A 17115-nucleotide genomic window follows, 5' to 3' on the forward strand; every position below is an offset into this window, starting at 1 on the left:
TGTCTTTCCCTGTCTCCAAGCCACTAAATTGTTCAATGACGCTGAAGAATTCTGTAACTCTTGGAATTTCCCAATCATTGAGGTGCCTTCTAAATATAATATTCCACCCATGAGGTGTCCATAGTTCAGCTATTGTATTTTGTTGCTGAAGAACCAGAGTATGTATGTCCGGGAAAAGTGTCTCCAGATTTCCTGCTTCATGCCAATCCTCCTTCCAGAATCTAGTTTTAGCACCATCTACCACTTTAATCTTGGTGTTTTGTTTGAATTCATCCCATAGTGATCGGATGGATTTCCATAAACTAACACCATAGGGAGTGGTAACTTCCTTTGTCATCCAATTGTCACTTTCTTCATATTTTGCTTTTATGACTGAGCCCCATAAATTCTGATCATCGTTGGAATACCTCCAAAGCCACTTCATTCTCAAAGCATTGCTTTGATTCTTAAGGTTCTTGATCCCTAAACCAGCAACTCTCTTATCATTGATCACTTTTTTTCCATTTGACTAAGTGGTACCCCTTCCTTTCCTTGTTTCCTTGCCACAAAAACTTTCTCCTGATGCTAATCCAACCTATTAATGACACCTGGAGGAATAGGAAACAAAGACATCATATATGTTGGAAGTGCATCAAGCACAGAGTTGATCAAAGTCAGTCTTCCTCCAAGTGAGAGGTACTGAGACTTCCACCTTGCTAGTTTCATCTCACACTTCTCAATCACCCCATTCCAAATTTCCAAAGACGTGGATTTGGCGCCTAAAGGTATGCTCCCTTATTTTCTTTTGGTGTAAAACGAAAGTTCCTTGTTGTATAGATGATTGGGCAGAGTTTGTAGAGAATCATATCTTGTAGATTTTTTACCTGTTGGTATACCCCTTGTATATACAATCAATTTGGAGTAGAAATAAGTGGTTCTCTATCTTAGCTTCTTTCCCACGTAGATAGCATCTTGAAAAAAGAGTGATTCCTCTTTTTATCAAGTTTTCATGTGTCAAAACAGCCTTTTGTGCTAACAGTCATGTGAAGCAGGCAACTTTGTAAGGTATCTTGACCTTCCAAATGTGTTTCCATGGTCAGTTAGTAATTTGTGGTTGTCTAATTCAGTATTTTGTCTTCTATACTCACCTTGTATATAGCCCTCTACAATGTAATTCTCAGTAAAATGGAAGGAGATTTGGGGATTAGGAATCTGAAAATCCCGAATCAAAGCTTAGTTATGAAGTGGCTATCAGAGAAATGAGAGATAATTAGGGGTGGGATCTCAGGTTTTTTGAGATTGTTCTAAAAAAAAATTGAGATTGAGGGTGGGATCTCAGGTTTAGAAGACATATAAATGATTGGGAGGTCAATAGAATCTAAGTTGCTCAGACTCTTCACTTTTAGTGACGCACCCGTGTCGACACAACATGGATGTGGATGTGGGGTCCTTGCCCAATCCGGTCAACCAATTTTGGGTACTTTGACCAAAATCGATGGGGAAAGTTCAGACAGTTTTAATGAATTCTGTAATACATACAAAAGCTAAGGTGAAATTAAAGAAAATGGAATACCTTTTATATAGAAATTTTTATGTCACTCATTTTCCTTTAATCTCATTCCAAGATTCTCCTCGAGTTCTCCTCATAATATCTCATAATTTACGTTTTAGAACTCTATTTTTACATATTTTAATTATTTTTAGGTGAATCCCCGCACCCGTATCCATACATGGATCCATATCCCCGAAACTTAAAAACTAGATCATGAAGGATCCTCCAGATCCGCACGAGTATTGGACACCCACACCTGAGTCCGAGCAACTTAGAATAGAATAGTTGAGTTGTTGCAGTGCAAAGATCTAAGCACAAATGAGGATAATCTATTTTGGTATTCAGATAAGCAAGGCAGGTTTTCAGTTGGCTCAGCTTATAGACCAAACCATGTAAAAATACTCTATATTTGCATGCAAGGCACACCTGTCTATCTCCCCCTTTTAAAGTCAGGTCTACTACATCTTTAAATTAGATAAGATTCTATACAATACTTGTGTTGTCAATCGTGAAAAAATAATACTTTAAGGGGTTGTTTGGTTTGAGGGATAAGGAATAACAATCTCAAGATAAAATATAGAATTATTTTATCCCGCATTTGGTTGAACTTTTGATTCCAGAAATAGCAAATCTCCACTTAATTATTGTGGTATTACTTTTATATCACACTTTTTTTTATCAAGGTTGGTTTTCATTGATACTTTTACATCACACTTAACATAGGATAAACACCAAAATGACAAATATGCCCTTCTTCAAAGCTCTTCTGCCAAAGTCCTTTCAAGATTAAAATTGAAAATTAAAGATCATCTTCATCTCAATTATCTTGTAACACCCAAACACGTGTTATGTTACAGTTATACCCATACAATATGTGTTACATTTCACCAAAAACATGTGTTTTGTTATACCCCATACATCCGACTTTTAGTTCAGTGAACCAAACATCTACCAATAAAAGTATATCCACCAAATAATTTGTCATTATTTGACCCTCTTATTATAATCCCAACATAAGAATCTTCATACAACTTGTTCACCAACCGAACTACCTCTAAATATCTTGGGCTAAATAACTTATTCCTCAAGAGATTTCAGTTGCCTTAGGTGGTACATAGGCCCTTGGAAATCTGGTTGAGGCATAAACCAATCTTCTAACCAACCTCACAACACTAATGACAACATAAGTTCGTTGGCATACCAAGAAAGAAGGAAAAAAACATAAGCCAGTCCAATAAAATGTGCAACTCAGTACCATCGGGAAGAAGTACCTTATCATACACTGGAATGAAGTAATAACCATTAGGGGCACAATGTGTTCTTTCCTTCACCAAGCCATCCAATGTGCGAAGCTCAACCTGCATTAGAAAAAACATATGATTGGAAGATCTAGTGTGTTATCCTTATGGATTTAATTACACTGTAATGTGTAAATTGGCAAAGGCCGACTGACAATATAAGGTATAGTGGCATACTACAGCACCCATCAACAGTGTATAAATAACTGTTAAACACCATAAACTTGAGAAGATAAATTGGAAAACCCCAACACTTTTTACCCTAGGGCTGCAATGCATAGGACCTGGTGCACAGTGCTAATATCCCATGGAATTTTTTTTTCACACATAAGCAAAATGTAGCATATAATAGAACCAAACAATGGTAAAGATGAAAACAACACTTAATCATCAAAGGAAAGGAATGTGAGTTAACTGTCAAGAATTTATGGTTTATGCTTATCAAACAGAGGAATAAACTTATGTTTATGACGATAAAAATTGACCTCCTTTTCCCTCAGCACTAATTTTTCAATATATGAATAATAGTATGATCATACCCTCTATGAATTATGAATTTGTAGCACTGATGAACTTCTTGGAATGTAGTCTCTGACTTTAATTTCTTAACTGTCATCATCCAATGTAAGATGAATCATGTATACATAATAAATAACTCATCATTATGACATATTATACAAAATTTGCCTTTTTTGATTTATATATTTTCTGATGTTAAATTGAAAATACATGATAAATGCTCAAGCTCCTAGGCTTAGTTTCAGTGATAGCATAACAGGATTTGCTTTCCCTAAAAGAACCCCACCGTAAGGAGGAACATAAGTATAAGCAGACTTGAATAGTTCTTTGTTTGAATGATCTATAATGAAATTCAATCAGAATAGCAACTTGAAAAAGGAGAAATCACTCCTTCTCAGATACAGAATATGAAAAGCAAAACCGAGCTTTAGAGGCTATTCATCCAACAAGGAGGATAAAGTTCCCTTTTTTTTATGTCAGTACCAAGTACCAACAAAGTGAATATACATGATTCATCTAGCAGACCTCATCTAGTCCAGGATTGATGTTTAGTTGACTGATACTACCAGGTACCCATAAGGTGAAAGAGTAAAATAAAGGAGAACAATAAATGCTTATCAATTAATCAGTAGTTGCCACATACAATGATATTTGAATAATCCAATTTCGGATCACTTGACTTCCTTGACTTGATCAGTTCCGAACTCGCCTACAGCAAAAAAAAAAAAAAAATAGAAATAACCCAGATCGGTGTCAAACTCTTCAGCTACTAAAATCAATGGACATTAGTGAAATACCAGAAAACAGCTCAGAATCTTTAAAACCTAAAAACGATTTTGCATTCTCTGATTTGAAATCAACTAATATCCCATACCCAGTATACAGTGTAAGTATCAAACTCTTCACCAACTAAAATCAATGGACATTAACAAAATACTAGAAAACTACTCAGAATCTTTTAAACCTAAAAACGATTTTGAATTTTCAGATTCAAAATCGACTAATATCCATACCCAGTACACAATGTAAGTGTCAATCTCTTCATCTACTAAAATCAATCGACATTAAGGAAATACAAGAAAAGCACTCAGAATCTTTAAAACTAAAAACGATTTTGCATTCTCTGATTCGAAATCAACTAATTTCCGATACCCAATTTAGGAAACAATCAACCCAATAACCCCTTTACAAAAACTAGCTCAACAGGCTTCAAAGACTGAATTTTTTCATTCCAAAAATCAAAAGTCAAGCAAGAATCAAGCAAAAAAGAAGGGAAATTAGTTGAAATCACCTCGACAAATCCCCCACATCCTTGAATTGAATCAGCAGCGGCAGTGGCGGAAACATAGAGAATAATCGATATGATTGTGCATACATAGAAGTAGCTGGATGCCATTGCCGGCAAGAGAGAGTATAGAAGTCCCTTAGTGATTAGCACAAACAGATCTTGCGCTGCTCAGTTGAGCTTCAGGGGTTGGTTCTCTCTGCTGTGATGCGCAAGGGTTTTGGCTATTGTAAATAAGACCTTACAGGTAGGGACAGAAAGGACCAATATTTTATACTACAAGTATTTGTTATAGAGAGAGTTTGATCTAAGCCTAAATTTGAGTGTCAAATAAAGGTGTCCATCTAAAATTTTAGATTATTAGATGGTATACACAAAGATAATTTTGGGATTAAATAAGTAGTACTTATTTATTAGGCTTAAGTCATTTGTTTTTTTTTAAGGTTGTTCGCATATATCGTTTATATATTTTAACTAGGATTTGTATTTATGGAACGCTTCTAACACGTTGAATTTGAACTACTTGAATATTGTTTTCCCACATGGCACTTCATCGATGATACACGTAAGGATAGGCGCATGAAAAGCATTTAATTAGCCTTAAAAAATATCTTTCTTCTTTCATTGCTTTGTTTCTATAACTTCATTCACCTCATCGTTAAGTCACCGTTGTCGCCATACACCCTTCTTTTGCTGTTTTTTTTCTCCAGCCACTTCACCTTCTTTACTATTACAATCGTTTTATTTTTCAAAATTGACATTATCGTTGTCATCACATACATTTCTTCCTCCTCTTTAGAGCGACCACCACCACCTTTGTCATTAACGTCGTCATTTGATCATTATTATTTCTTCAGATCTAAGACCAACTAAAATTTTCTTTCTTTTCCTTTTTTTTAATCAGATTTGCCATTTTGTTGATTTATGGAACAAAAAGATGAGAAGAGGGTGGTTGGTTGTGCTCCGATAGGATAGAAGGAGAAGGGTTTGGACTGTGGGTTGGTGCGTGGATGGGTGAGGGTTACATATTTTATTTCTATTCTTTTATTTAAAATAATTTTCTTCTTTTATTTTATAATATATTTTAAAATAATTTTGTGGACTCAAGTGACACATGTCATCATTCAATTTATCATTTGTTATATTTGGTAAAAACTGTAAATTATCATTAACCAACAAAAATAATTACACCATAAGATCACCTATCATCTCCACCAACTTTTAGGAAGAGTACTAAGAAGCACAGGTTTCCAACTAAAACAAGAAAAAGCAATTACACACTAAGTAACTTGGTAATCAACATATGACTGTTACTAGCTTTCCTAGAACCTTTAAGTAAATTTTATCTTTCTATAATTTCTTTCTTTATCCTCTAAAGATCTTCCAGTTCCTTGTTTTTATCCTCTAAAGATCTTCCCGTTCCTTGCTTTTCACGTATGATAGATTATTGTTCCCCAAATAGTTGCAATCACTTCCTTCTGAAACTGTTTCTAAAGTTTTGTCTTTATGCCTTCCAACACTTTCTGAACCCCATCCTTAGGTATGGTTAGTCTTACTCACTACTGAATGTCATCTTTCATTCTCTTTAGCAAGTGCATTTGCGAAGATGTGTAGCTGAGTCTCCAAAGATTGACTTACACAAAGACAACATGTAACATCTTTCACTGGAATAGTTAGATGTCTTAATCTTTCTTTTATAAGTAGTCTCCCTTGTACAACCATCCACACAATAAAATGATGCTTTAGCTATGAAAGTGCAGTCCAAAATGAGTTCTGCTATATTTAGTCTGCTCTGCTACCCCCAACATAGCATTATAGCTCCCTGTAATATAATATTGACCATTACGAGTTAATAGGTATCTCCCTTGTGTGTACCATCCCTTCATCAACTCCTTTAAAGAGTTAATCTTCTTCCAATACCAACTGCAGTCTTTCGGGGTTTGATGAAGTGTCTAAGTGAAATATTCGGACAACTTAAAAAGGTTGTTAATGACTTATGCCTATTTATCATCAAACTAATGAAAAAATAGTCTCTTAGGATATCCTGAGATTACTATCTTTATCCCACCAACCAAACAATCCTTATGATTCAAAAGTCATCTAGTTGAGAACTTCTATTTGTTATTGAAATTATTCGTTTTTCACAAAAGACTCAAAACGTATAAGAAATAAAATAATAAACACAATAATACATCAATGCAATTTTATAAGTGAAGTCTAAGGAGATTAGAGTACAAACAAATCTTACTTCTACCTTGTGTGAGGCAAAAAGATTGTTTCCATAACCCTTGATTCAAAAATATATCCAAAATAAAGATTTATTTTTTTAAAATTAAGATGAAATATAATGGTTCAAAGGAGTAATAAGTATGTCTATGAATGACAGACTTGCTGGACAAAATATGCCACAAGGGATGATTTTTTTTTTTTGTGGAATAAGCAATTCAACTTTGTTTGTTTTGAGTACCTTCAAAGTAGACAAGAAAGAAAATTTCTTTTACAAATGGGAAGGGTGCTAAGTGTGATGCCAATAGCATAAATGGTAATTAGGGCCAAATTCATCGGTGGCTCTCTAAAATTGGGATCAAGTTTCACTTAGACACCTCAATTGAGTGATGTTCATTTTAGACACTTCGTGTAGGGTCTTGCTATATTATTTTGATACTTTTTTGACATTAAACAAAAAATTAAAGATGAGTGTAATATACTCGTTGATGACATGACAAACAACCAATTAAATGATTACATGTGTTATTTTAAGTTTAAAATCATTTTAAAATCTATTTAGTAAATAAAATAAAAATATTATTAAAAAAATCAATTTAACCACCCCTCGCCCGATGATAGGTGTCTTCTCCACTACACCCAATAATTTTCTTAATTTTTTTCTTAATCTGCTTTTTAAAGTTGTTTCAGATCTTTTTTTTTTCTTTCTATTTGGTATTGTTTTGAGAGAAAAAAGAGAGGAGGAGGAGGGAGGAAAGAAAGAAAAAATATAAAATATAAGTGTTGGTATCCATTTTTTTGGCGAAAAAGTTGAGAGCAATGATGGTACGTTACCCTCCTTTTTCATCAAAAATCGTCTTTTTTCATTATACTCAAAATCTCTTTTGTGTTTTTTTTAAAAAAAAAATCCTTTCTTTTACTATTTTTCATATTATTTTTTTCTTTCTTTTTAGTGTTGTTTTGCAGGAAGAAAACAGGGAGAGGAAGAAATAAATATGAAATATGGGTGTTGGTATCCATTTTTCCGGCAAAAAAAATGGAGGGAGGTGATGGTAGATTTAGAAAAGTAATATAATGAAGAAGAAAAAAATGACTTGAAAAGAGATTTGAATAAAAAATTCGACCTCCATTGAAGGAGTATAAGCTTGAAAAAATGGTGGGAGGTGGTGACTTGAAAAATGGAGAAAAAGAAGAGAAAATAAAATAAAAAACCGCTAACTTAAGCGTTTCACGTGCTATTGTTGAGTCTATCACACTCACTTTGACATGTCAGCAAAAAATGTCAAAACGACACAACGCAACCCTACATGAGATGTCTAAAATGAATATCACCCAGTTGAGGTGCCTAAGTGAGACTTGGTGCCAACTTTAGGGGGTCATCATTGGGTTTCACCGGTAATTAAACTCTAGTCCATATTAAGTGATACATAAGTGTGATACAAACAACTGGATTTCGGGTAGAATTTAACGGTTACTCTAATACTTCCTCTAAGTAAATTGTTCAGATCTGACACACCCTTTAAGAAAAATATTTAAGTACACAAATTAAAGATTACTTTTTTATTGTTATCCTATCTATTATTTTCAAACTATTCACTTAAAAAATATAAATAAGTTAAAAATCTCATTAAATAAAGGGTAAATATGAAGGGGGGGAAAAGTCCTAACATTTCTCTTTTGAATTTTGAATAATTCACTTATTTTAAATTGTGAAATATTTTTAATAATTCACCTAATATGGACTAGATGGAAAAATAACAATGAATGAAGACTCACTAGTCACTATCATCAAAGATTGTAGTGAAATTGTAAGTACTCTTTCATCCTTAACCACATATCTCAAATTTGAGCTCTTTGTATGGAGTCACATTATAATAGACAACACTTTACTTCACTAGAGCACATTATACAATTATTTTATCCAAATCCTCCTTGTTCATATTTTGTTTGCAAGTGGTATATTGAGAAGAGAAAAAAAAAGTGACTAACTTAAGTAATTTTTGTTATTGTTATTCTTTCTTAATTATGCATAGTTGAGTTATGAAAATCCACAAGACGCGACTAGACGTATTGTATGTGTCAATTATAATTTAGCTAATAAGTCCGTGAAGATCGAGGTTCCACAACCAGTACTTTCAGATACCGTATATATATAAGCTAATTGTTTCAAATCTCTTATTAGCACTATGCTTGATGAACTTTTTCCCTCGTTCATATTAAGCAATTAGTTCAATTAGAAATAGAAAATAGCATACAAGCTGTATCTAAAGACCACATAGTTTGTCCAAAGTCCAAACACACTACCAAGTGTACAATATATTTTTGTTCTTTTTTGTTATATTATATGCTTAAATATACAAATTTACAAATACATAAATGTGACACAAAGGAATCAACCGCGCGCCAGCTATACTCCTTATATATATATAGTTAATACATAATATATATAGTGAAATGTACAGTTTTGTATACTTATCATAACCATTCATAAGAAACAACTACTTATATATATGTGTATATTTGCTATTACCTTCCTGTTGGATTCACAATTTGTGAAAAGACATCATCTGTATTACCATCAGCATTTTCATTTTCATTTTCATTTTCACTTTCAAGGCTCAAAGTGCTTCTATGCATAGCTATCAAACTGTGTTGATCAGCATTGTCATGATCAACCTGTTTCATTGCCTCGGAAGTTGATAAAACTCCATCTGGATTTTCTTGTAGCTGAAGGGCATATTCAAGATTCCATAGCACATCACCCATGGATGGACGATTTATACCATTATCAGCTAAGCATTTCTCAGCTGTTTCTGCAAATTTTTTCAAGCATTCAGGATTGATCTTGCCTTTCAAATGTGGATCAATAATATCTTCTAAATTCCCTTTCCTTTGACAAGCTAATGCCCAATCTGCAAGACTAACTTGTTCTTTCGGAAGATTTGAGTTAAGTGCTGGCCTTGCACACAGTACTTCAAACAGGACAACACCGTATGAGTACACATCTGATTTTTCAGTCAATTGTTGTCTTCTGAAGTATTCAGGATCTAAGTACCCGAAGCTACCCTTTACGACTGTTGAGACATGTCCTTGGTTCATGTTTGGACCTGTTTTTGAAAGTCCAAAATCTGAAACCTTAGCAACCCATTTGTCGTTTAACAAAATGTTTGTACTTTTCACATCTCTATGTATAATAGTGTATTTAGCTCCTGTGTGAAGGTAATGAAGTCCTCTGGCTGATCCAATACAAATCTCCAACCTTTGCTTCCAAGATAGTATAGTTTTGTTACCTTTATAAAGATGTTCCCTTAATGTTCCATGTGCCATGTGGTCATAAACAAGGACCATTTCATTATTCTCTTCACAAAATCCGATCAAGGACACTAAATGTCGATGCCTTAGCTTTGAGAGCATCTCGATTTCAGTCTGGAATTCATTGACACCTTGTTCTGAAGATGGATTTGATCTTTTGATTGCAACTTTTGTGTCACCATCGATAACTCCTTTGTATACCTTTCCAAATCCACCAACTCCAATGACATATGATTCGTCAAAGTTTTTAGTAGCTTGTTTGATCTCAGCAAGTGAAAAGTATCGACAGTTACTAGCAGCATCTGATGAAATGGTTGTGCTACCACTACCACTTCTTCCGGAAGCTGATTTGCTAGAGGAAGAATGAGAGTTGCCATAAATCGGTAGCCAACTAGTCGTGCCTGATTCACCTCCTAGGGATCTTCTTTTCCTCTTCAAAGCAACAAAGACTAAAACAGCAGCTAGACCAAAAGCAGCAGCAACTCCACCAGCAGCACCACTGATTATAACAGTATGACTATGTGATTTGTCCTGATCAGTGAATCCCCGCGGAGCTTCTTCTTTACTATGTTCTTCCTGATACTTCATCATTAAATCTGACATTGCAGGATTCTGACCTGCCAAGCTCGTGTGTCCACCGTTGATCTTAAATATCTCTAGTCCATTTACAATAGCATTAGCTAAATCAGCATTATCTCCTGATGGATGCACTGCTATCCAAAGCAGATCATCTCCTTCTTTATCTTCAACATGAGTCACATAGTCTTTCACTAAAGGAATTGCCTTTTCCCCATGTTGCATTGCAACTAAATCGACTCCACTTTCTGCGATTTGTCCGTTTATATATACATTAAAGACTAACGAATTGACCTTAGTGGAATCGACAATGAAATCACACCAGTGAAACCTCACAAGGTAGGAAAAGTTTGCATCAACACTGAAAACCCAAGTAAGGTTATAATTCATGTTGATATTCGACTCAAAACCCATCGATCTACAACTATCGTACACAGCAAGAGGTGCAACATATGATGGTAAGTCAGCATAACGAATTGTCACATTGGTGCTCATAGCAATACCAACACCTGAACCTCCATATACATAGGGAGTATCTTCATACCAACTCCTCATTAACCCGCCTGAATCATTTTTCGGAGGAATAAATTGTCCACCAACATTGACCCTAAACATCAGCTCCATATTATTTTCCCTTATAGATATAGTTTGCTGAGAAACAACATCTCCGTCCCCAGAAGAATTCGGTTCTTCATCAGTACTAAACCCAGCCATCACAGGATCAGGGCCGTAAAACAAATCAGGTGAGGTGATCATTTCAATTCCATTGATGAATGCAAGTGATGAGTTACCAACAGGACTAATTTTGATCTCCAAAGTTGGAGAATCCACAGGATACAAAATGTATTCTTTAATAATGTAATTTTGTGACCATGCTTGTGCAGTTATATACGCGCTGAAATTATTCAACAACGTAACTTTACCAGCAGAAAGAGAGATGTATGAATTGGAAACGTTGAAATTAGGATAAGAAGTCGGGTAGAAATGAAGCCTAAGCAAAATATGAGCTGATCTATTTGTAACAGGAAGATTATATGAAGATTCTGATTGAAAAAATCTTGCATTTACATATGGTACAACAGATGGAACAGAAGGGTCAGGGGATTGAGGTTGTGTCATGACTGATTTATCACCTGATATGAGATACTTCGCGTCCGATTCCCATTTTCTAGCATCTTCATCTGTTCCACCATTTTCAGAACCACATGCTATGAAAAATGAGGTATGATCACCTATTGCAGCATGTAATGATCGCGAAAATGAAGAAAGGCATATGAATAGTAGCAAAATACGATTTTTTGTTAACATGGTGTTAACAAAAAAGAAAAAAAGGCGTACAGGAAAGCAATGTTTTCTGTACGCCTATGAAACAATAAAAATGAGAGATTGATCTTTTGTGTTTGATTTATGGCGAAGACGAGATCATTTCTTGCCTTCTAGGCATCCATTGTTGAAAGGGTTTTAGCTTAATCAATTAGGATGCATGGGAATAAACCAACAAAATTGAAAAACTGTTGAAATGTTTTTACATTCTTAATTTTCTTCTTTTGTTTAACTTTTTTTGCTTTTATTGAACAAACACCAATCATTCTGATAATTGGAAGTTATGAATGAATGGTTAGGAGTGAAAATTGTAAATGTTATTCATTTTGTCCTAAGTTAATGAGATCTTTTTTTCTTTTGAGAAATGTTTCTTTGAAAATTGATGGAAATGAATTTACCGAACTCATCATTAGTTTTTTTTTTGCTAAAATAAAACTATAGATTTTTTATAAGTTTATCACCATACCAAATAGTTAGGATAGTTAATCTATTTTATAAAAATAAGTTGAAAAAATAACTAACATGAAACAACTATAATTAACACCTATCCCTACTCTATTACCTTTGAACTAAATTGGTCCTATAGTTTCAGTACCAAACAACCAAAGTATGTTTTCTTCCTCTTAATTTTTAGCCTTCCCACTTTACATTTTTGTGATATTTGCATCAAATATTATGTCTCTGACAAAAAATCTAGTATTGCTACATGTTGTATTTATAAAGATTTTATGTCTTTTGCAATGCAATTTTTTGATTAGCAATTCAGTAATCATTCTAAAACAGACAGTATTTGTTCTTGGTGAAGAATGAATGGAGAGATTCAGGAAAATACTCTTTGAAGTCTGGTGCCTCCAAATGTTGTGGAGTTGAATGGGGGTAATTTTTGTTTTATGACTCCCCTTGTCACCTCCGACCAACAATAGGTATCAGGTAACTCTGTCCACCAAGGCTAGAACAAATGAGAAGAAATCGCCTAGTGTTTGTCTAGGTTGGAAATTGAACTTGAGACCTCGTGGTGCTCAACTCACTTCATTGACGACTAGCTAGGCCACACCCTTGGGTACCGTTGAATGGGAGTAATTTCCAAGTAACAATTTAGGAAACTAGAGTGAAGAGCTTACTGGGAAGATGAGAGTGTGTAAATTGTATGTAATTATTCTTATCCAACTTTTGAATGTCATTTTAATCTAAAGCTAACATCCATCATTTTAATCTTTTCCAATTTTAAATAATACATCATGGATAAAATGTTGCAATGAACAATTTTTTTTAAACTTTTTTTCCATTCACATTCTAAGGAGGATATCATGTATTCTTGATGCCAATTGTAAACCTGTTTTTAGAGCTAGTATTTCAGCATAAATGTTAGTTGTATATTGTATTCCTTTAGTAAAACCTTTTTGCCACCAACACGCATTGTGGTGGGATGAATTTTGAGATCTGAGTATGAAAAAGAATCATGTTAGTTAGTGTTTCCTTCTTAAATGGCCTTATGCAGCGTGAATTTGGATTCGTCAGGAAGGGGGTGTCGATCTATCAAACACTGGGTAGAAAGCCAAAAATTCCTGCTGCAGAGGAAAGAGGCTTCCTGCTGCAATTCCAGAAACACATTTCAGGAAGATCTGCTCATTGTCTTCTGGTTCAACACCACATAGTGTAGGCATTCTTTATAGAGAAAAAAACATTTAAATAAAATAGGGGAAATGACCATGAAATAAATACAATCCATTAATTGTTATATATACACATGGGGATTCAATCCCAGTAAGAAAATAGTGTCACATAAATTGGAATGAAGAGAGTTACAAAAATGGCTTTGTCTAAAATACATCAAACAATACAAAATTTGTTGTGATATCTCGAAAGATACACTATAGCAGCATTATTCAATAACCTGCTATAATATTCCTTATATAGTCTATAAGGAGTATGTATAATATTTGTACAAATTCTTACTCTCATCATAACAAAATGATAAGAAAGAACAACCTATGTTAAGCTATTACCTTCCTGTTGGACTCACAGTCTGTGAAAAGACATCATTTTTGTTATTATTATTATCAGCACCATTATCACTTTCAAGGCTCAAAGTGCTTCTATGCATTGCTATCAAACTGTGTTGATCAGCATTGTCATGATCCACATCTTTCGTTGCCTCGGAAGTTGATAAGACCCCATCTGGATTATCTTCTAATTGCAAGGCATGTTCAAGATTCCATAATACATCGCCCATGGATGGACGATCTACACCGTTATCAGCTAAGCATTTCTCTGCTGTTTCTGCAAATATTTTCAAGCATGCAGGATTGATTTTTCCTTTCAAATGTGGATCAATTATATCTTCTAAATTCCCTTTCCTTTGACAAGCTAATGCCCAATCTGCAAGACTAACTTGTTCTTTTGAACGGGTTGGATTAAGCGCTGGCCTTGCACACAATACTTCAAACAGGACAACCCCAAATGAGTATACATCTGATTTTTCAGTCAATTGTTGTCTTCTGAAGTATTCGGGATCCAAATAACCAAAGCTACCCTTTACGACTGTTGAAACATGTCCTTGGTTCATGTTTGGACCTGTTTTCGAAAGTCCAAAATCTGAAACCTTAGCAACCCACTTGTCATTTAACAAAATGTTTGTACTTTTCACATCCCTATGAATAATGGTGTATTTATATCCTGTATGAAGGTAATGAAGTCCTCTGGCTGCTCCAATACAAATGTCCAACCTTTGCTTCCAAGATAGTATAGTTTTGTTACCTTTATAAAGATGTTCCCTTAATGTTCCATATGCCATGTGGTCATAGACAAGCACCATTTCATTATTCTCTTCACAAAATCCGATTAGGGACACTAAATGTCGATGCCTTAGCATTGAAAGCAACTCGATTTCAGTTTGAAATTCGTTAACCCCTTGTTGTGAAGATGGGTTTGATCTTTTGATTGCAACTTTCGTGTCACCATCGATAACTCCTTTGTACACTTTTCCAAATCCACCAACTCCAATGACATATGATTCGTCAAAGTTTTTAGTAGCTTGTTTGATCTCAGCAAGTGAAAAGTATCGACAGTTACTAGCAGCATCTGATGAAATGGTTGTGCTACCACTACCACTTCTTCCGGAAGCTGATTTGCTAGAGGAAGAATGAGAGTTGCCATAAATCGGTAGCCAACTAGTCGTGCCTGATTCACCTCCTAGGGATCTTCTTTTCCTCTTCAAAGCAACAAAGACTAAAACAGCAGCTAGACCAAAAGCAGCAGCAACTCCACCAGCAGCACCACTGATTATAACAGTGTCACCATCGATAACTCCTTTGTACACTTTTCCAAATCCACCAACTCCAATGACATATGATTCGTCGAAGTTTTTAGTGGCCTGTTTGATCTCAGCTAGTGAAAAATATCGGCAGTTAGAAGCAGCATCTGATGAAATGGCTGTGCTACCAGCACTTCTTCGAGAAGCTGACTTGCTGCTACCAGAAGAATGAGAGTTCCCATGAATCGGCAGCCAACTAGTTATGCCTGGTTCAGCTCCCGGGGATCTTTTTTTCCTCTTCAAAGCAACAAAGACCAAAACAGCAGCTAGACCAAATGCAGCAGCAACTCCACCAGCAGCACCACTGATTATAACAGTTTTACTATGTGATTTGTCCTGATTAGAGAATGCCCCCGGAGCTTCTTTACTATGTTCTTCCTGATATTTTTGCATTAAATCTGACATTGTAGGATTCCTTCCAGCCAAGCTCGTATCTCCACCGCCAATCTTAAATATCTCTATTCCATTTACAATAGCATTAGCTATCTCACTTCCAACTCCTAATGCATGCACTAATGGATGCACTGCTACCCAAAGCTGACCTCCTTCTTTATCATCAACACGAGTCACATAATCTTTTACGATTGCAACTTCCTTTTTTCCACTTTTCATTGCAACTAAATCAACTTCTGTTTCTGCAATTTGTCCATTAATATATACATTAAAGACCATGGAGTTGTATTTCGTGGCATCGATGCTGAAATCACACCAGTGAAGCCTCACAAGATATATAAAATTGGGATCAACATTGAAAACCCAAGTGAGGTTATAGTTCTTGTTGAGGTTTGAATCATAACCCATCGATCTACAGCTCTTGTAGATAGCAAGTGGTGCAACGTATGGTGGCATGTTATCGTATTGAATTGTCCTGTTGCTCCTCATAGTAATGCCTATTGAAGCACCATATAAGTAGGGAGTATCTTCATACCAACTTCTCATTAACCCACCTGAATCATTTTTCGGAGAAATGTATTGTCCACCAACATTGAGCCTATATGCTAACTCCATATTGTTTTCCTTTACAGATATACTTTGCTGAGTAATAGAATTTTGAATACTTGTACTGAATCCAACCATCAGAGGATCCGGACCATAAAATATATCTGGCGCGGTGATCATTTCAATTCCATTGATGAATGCAAATGATGAATCACCAAAAGGCTTAATCTTGATCTCCAAAGTTGGAGAACCCACAGGAGACAATAAGTACTCTTTGGTAATGCTACTCTGTGACAAGGCTTCTGCAGTTATATACGCGCTGAAATTATTTAACAATGTTACTTTACCAGCAGAAACAGTCATAAATGATTTTGAAATATTGAAATTAGGATAAGGCGTTGGGTTGAAACGAAGCCTAAGCATAACATGTGCTGTTTGGTTTGTAACAGGAAGATTATATGAAGATTCTGATTGAAAAACTCTTGCATTTGTATATGGTACAACAGATGGAGCCAAAGGGTCAGGGGATTCAGGTTGTGTCATGACTGATTTATCACCAGACACGAGATACTTCGTGTCTGATTCCCATTTTATCATATCTTCATCAACTCCACCATTTTGAGAACCACATGCTAAGAACAATGAGTTTTGATCATTGTTTAATGCAGCATGAAGCGAGCGAGGAATAGAAGAGATGTAACATAAGATCACTAGTAACAAAATGTGGGATAATTTTGTTAACATGGTTAACAAACGAAAGAAAAAAAGGCGTACAGGACAATAAACAATCCTG

General features: G+C 35.0%; 3 protein-coding genes across 3 annotated transcripts in view; all 3 read right to left on the reverse strand.

The window, feature by feature from the left end:
* The window catches only part of LOC102593922 (nodal modulator 3), a 29244-nt gene extending 24313 nt beyond the window's left edge, over positions 1-4931 (reverse strand). The window contains exons 1-3 of the mRNA XM_006355770.2: positions 4640-4931; positions 3992-4057; positions 2803-2889 (exon numbers count right to left, since the gene is read on the reverse strand). Of these exons, the coding sequence (XP_006355832.1) occupies positions 2803-2889; positions 3992-4057; positions 4640-4744 (258 nt within the window). The 5' untranslated portion in view covers positions 4745-4931. The remainder of the gene's footprint in view (positions 1-2802; positions 2890-3991; positions 4058-4639) is intronic.
* A 4452-nt stretch (positions 4932-9383) lies between these two features.
* LOC102594257 (receptor-like protein kinase ANXUR1) lies at positions 9384-11899 on the reverse strand. The gene has a single exon (XM_006355771.2). The coding sequence runs from the start codon at positions 11864-11866 to the stop codon at positions 9386-9388; it is 2481 nt and encodes an 826-aa protein (XP_006355833.1). The 5' UTR covers positions 11867-11899; the 3' UTR covers positions 9384-9385.
* A 1685-nt stretch (positions 11900-13584) lies between these two features.
* LOC102602529 (receptor-like protein kinase ANXUR1) lies at positions 13585-17115 on the reverse strand. The gene is made up of 3 exons (XM_006355794.1): positions 15656-17115; positions 14077-15310; positions 13585-13735 (listed from the first exon to the last, which is right to left on the reverse strand). Exons 1-3 carry the CDS (start codon positions 17064-17066, stop codon positions 13585-13587), a joined length of 2796 nt encoding a protein of 931 aa, XP_006355856.1. The 5' UTR covers positions 17067-17115.

This window comes from Solanum tuberosum, unplaced genomic scaffold (genome assembly GCF_000226075.1).
Source record: "Solanum tuberosum cultivar DM 1-3 516 R44 unplaced genomic scaffold, SolTub_3.0 scf00208, whole genome shotgun sequence".
NCBI lineage: Eukaryota > Viridiplantae > Streptophyta > Magnoliopsida > Solanales > Solanaceae > Solanum > Solanum tuberosum.

What these genes read in the sequence shown, in the direction of transcription:
- LOC102594257 (XM_006355771.2), bottom strand. Translation starts at nt 11,866, where the DNA reads ATGACACAACCTCAATCCCCTGACCCTTCTGTTCCATCTGTTGTACCA.
- LOC102602529 (XM_006355794.1), bottom strand. Translation starts at nt 17,066, where the DNA reads ATGTTAACAAAATTATCCCACATTTTGTTACTAGTGATCTTATGTTAC. An exon ending in TGGAGTTGCTGCTGCATTTG is followed by an intron (nt 15,311 to 15,655) that starts GTCTAGCTGCTG and finishes CTTTTGGTCTAG; the next exon opens with CTGCTGTTTTAGTCTTTGTT. An exon ending in ACTGTGAGTCCAACAGGAAG is followed by an intron (nt 13,736 to 14,076) that starts GTAATAGCTTAA and finishes TTCTCTATAAAG; the next exon opens with AATGCCTACACTATGTGGTG.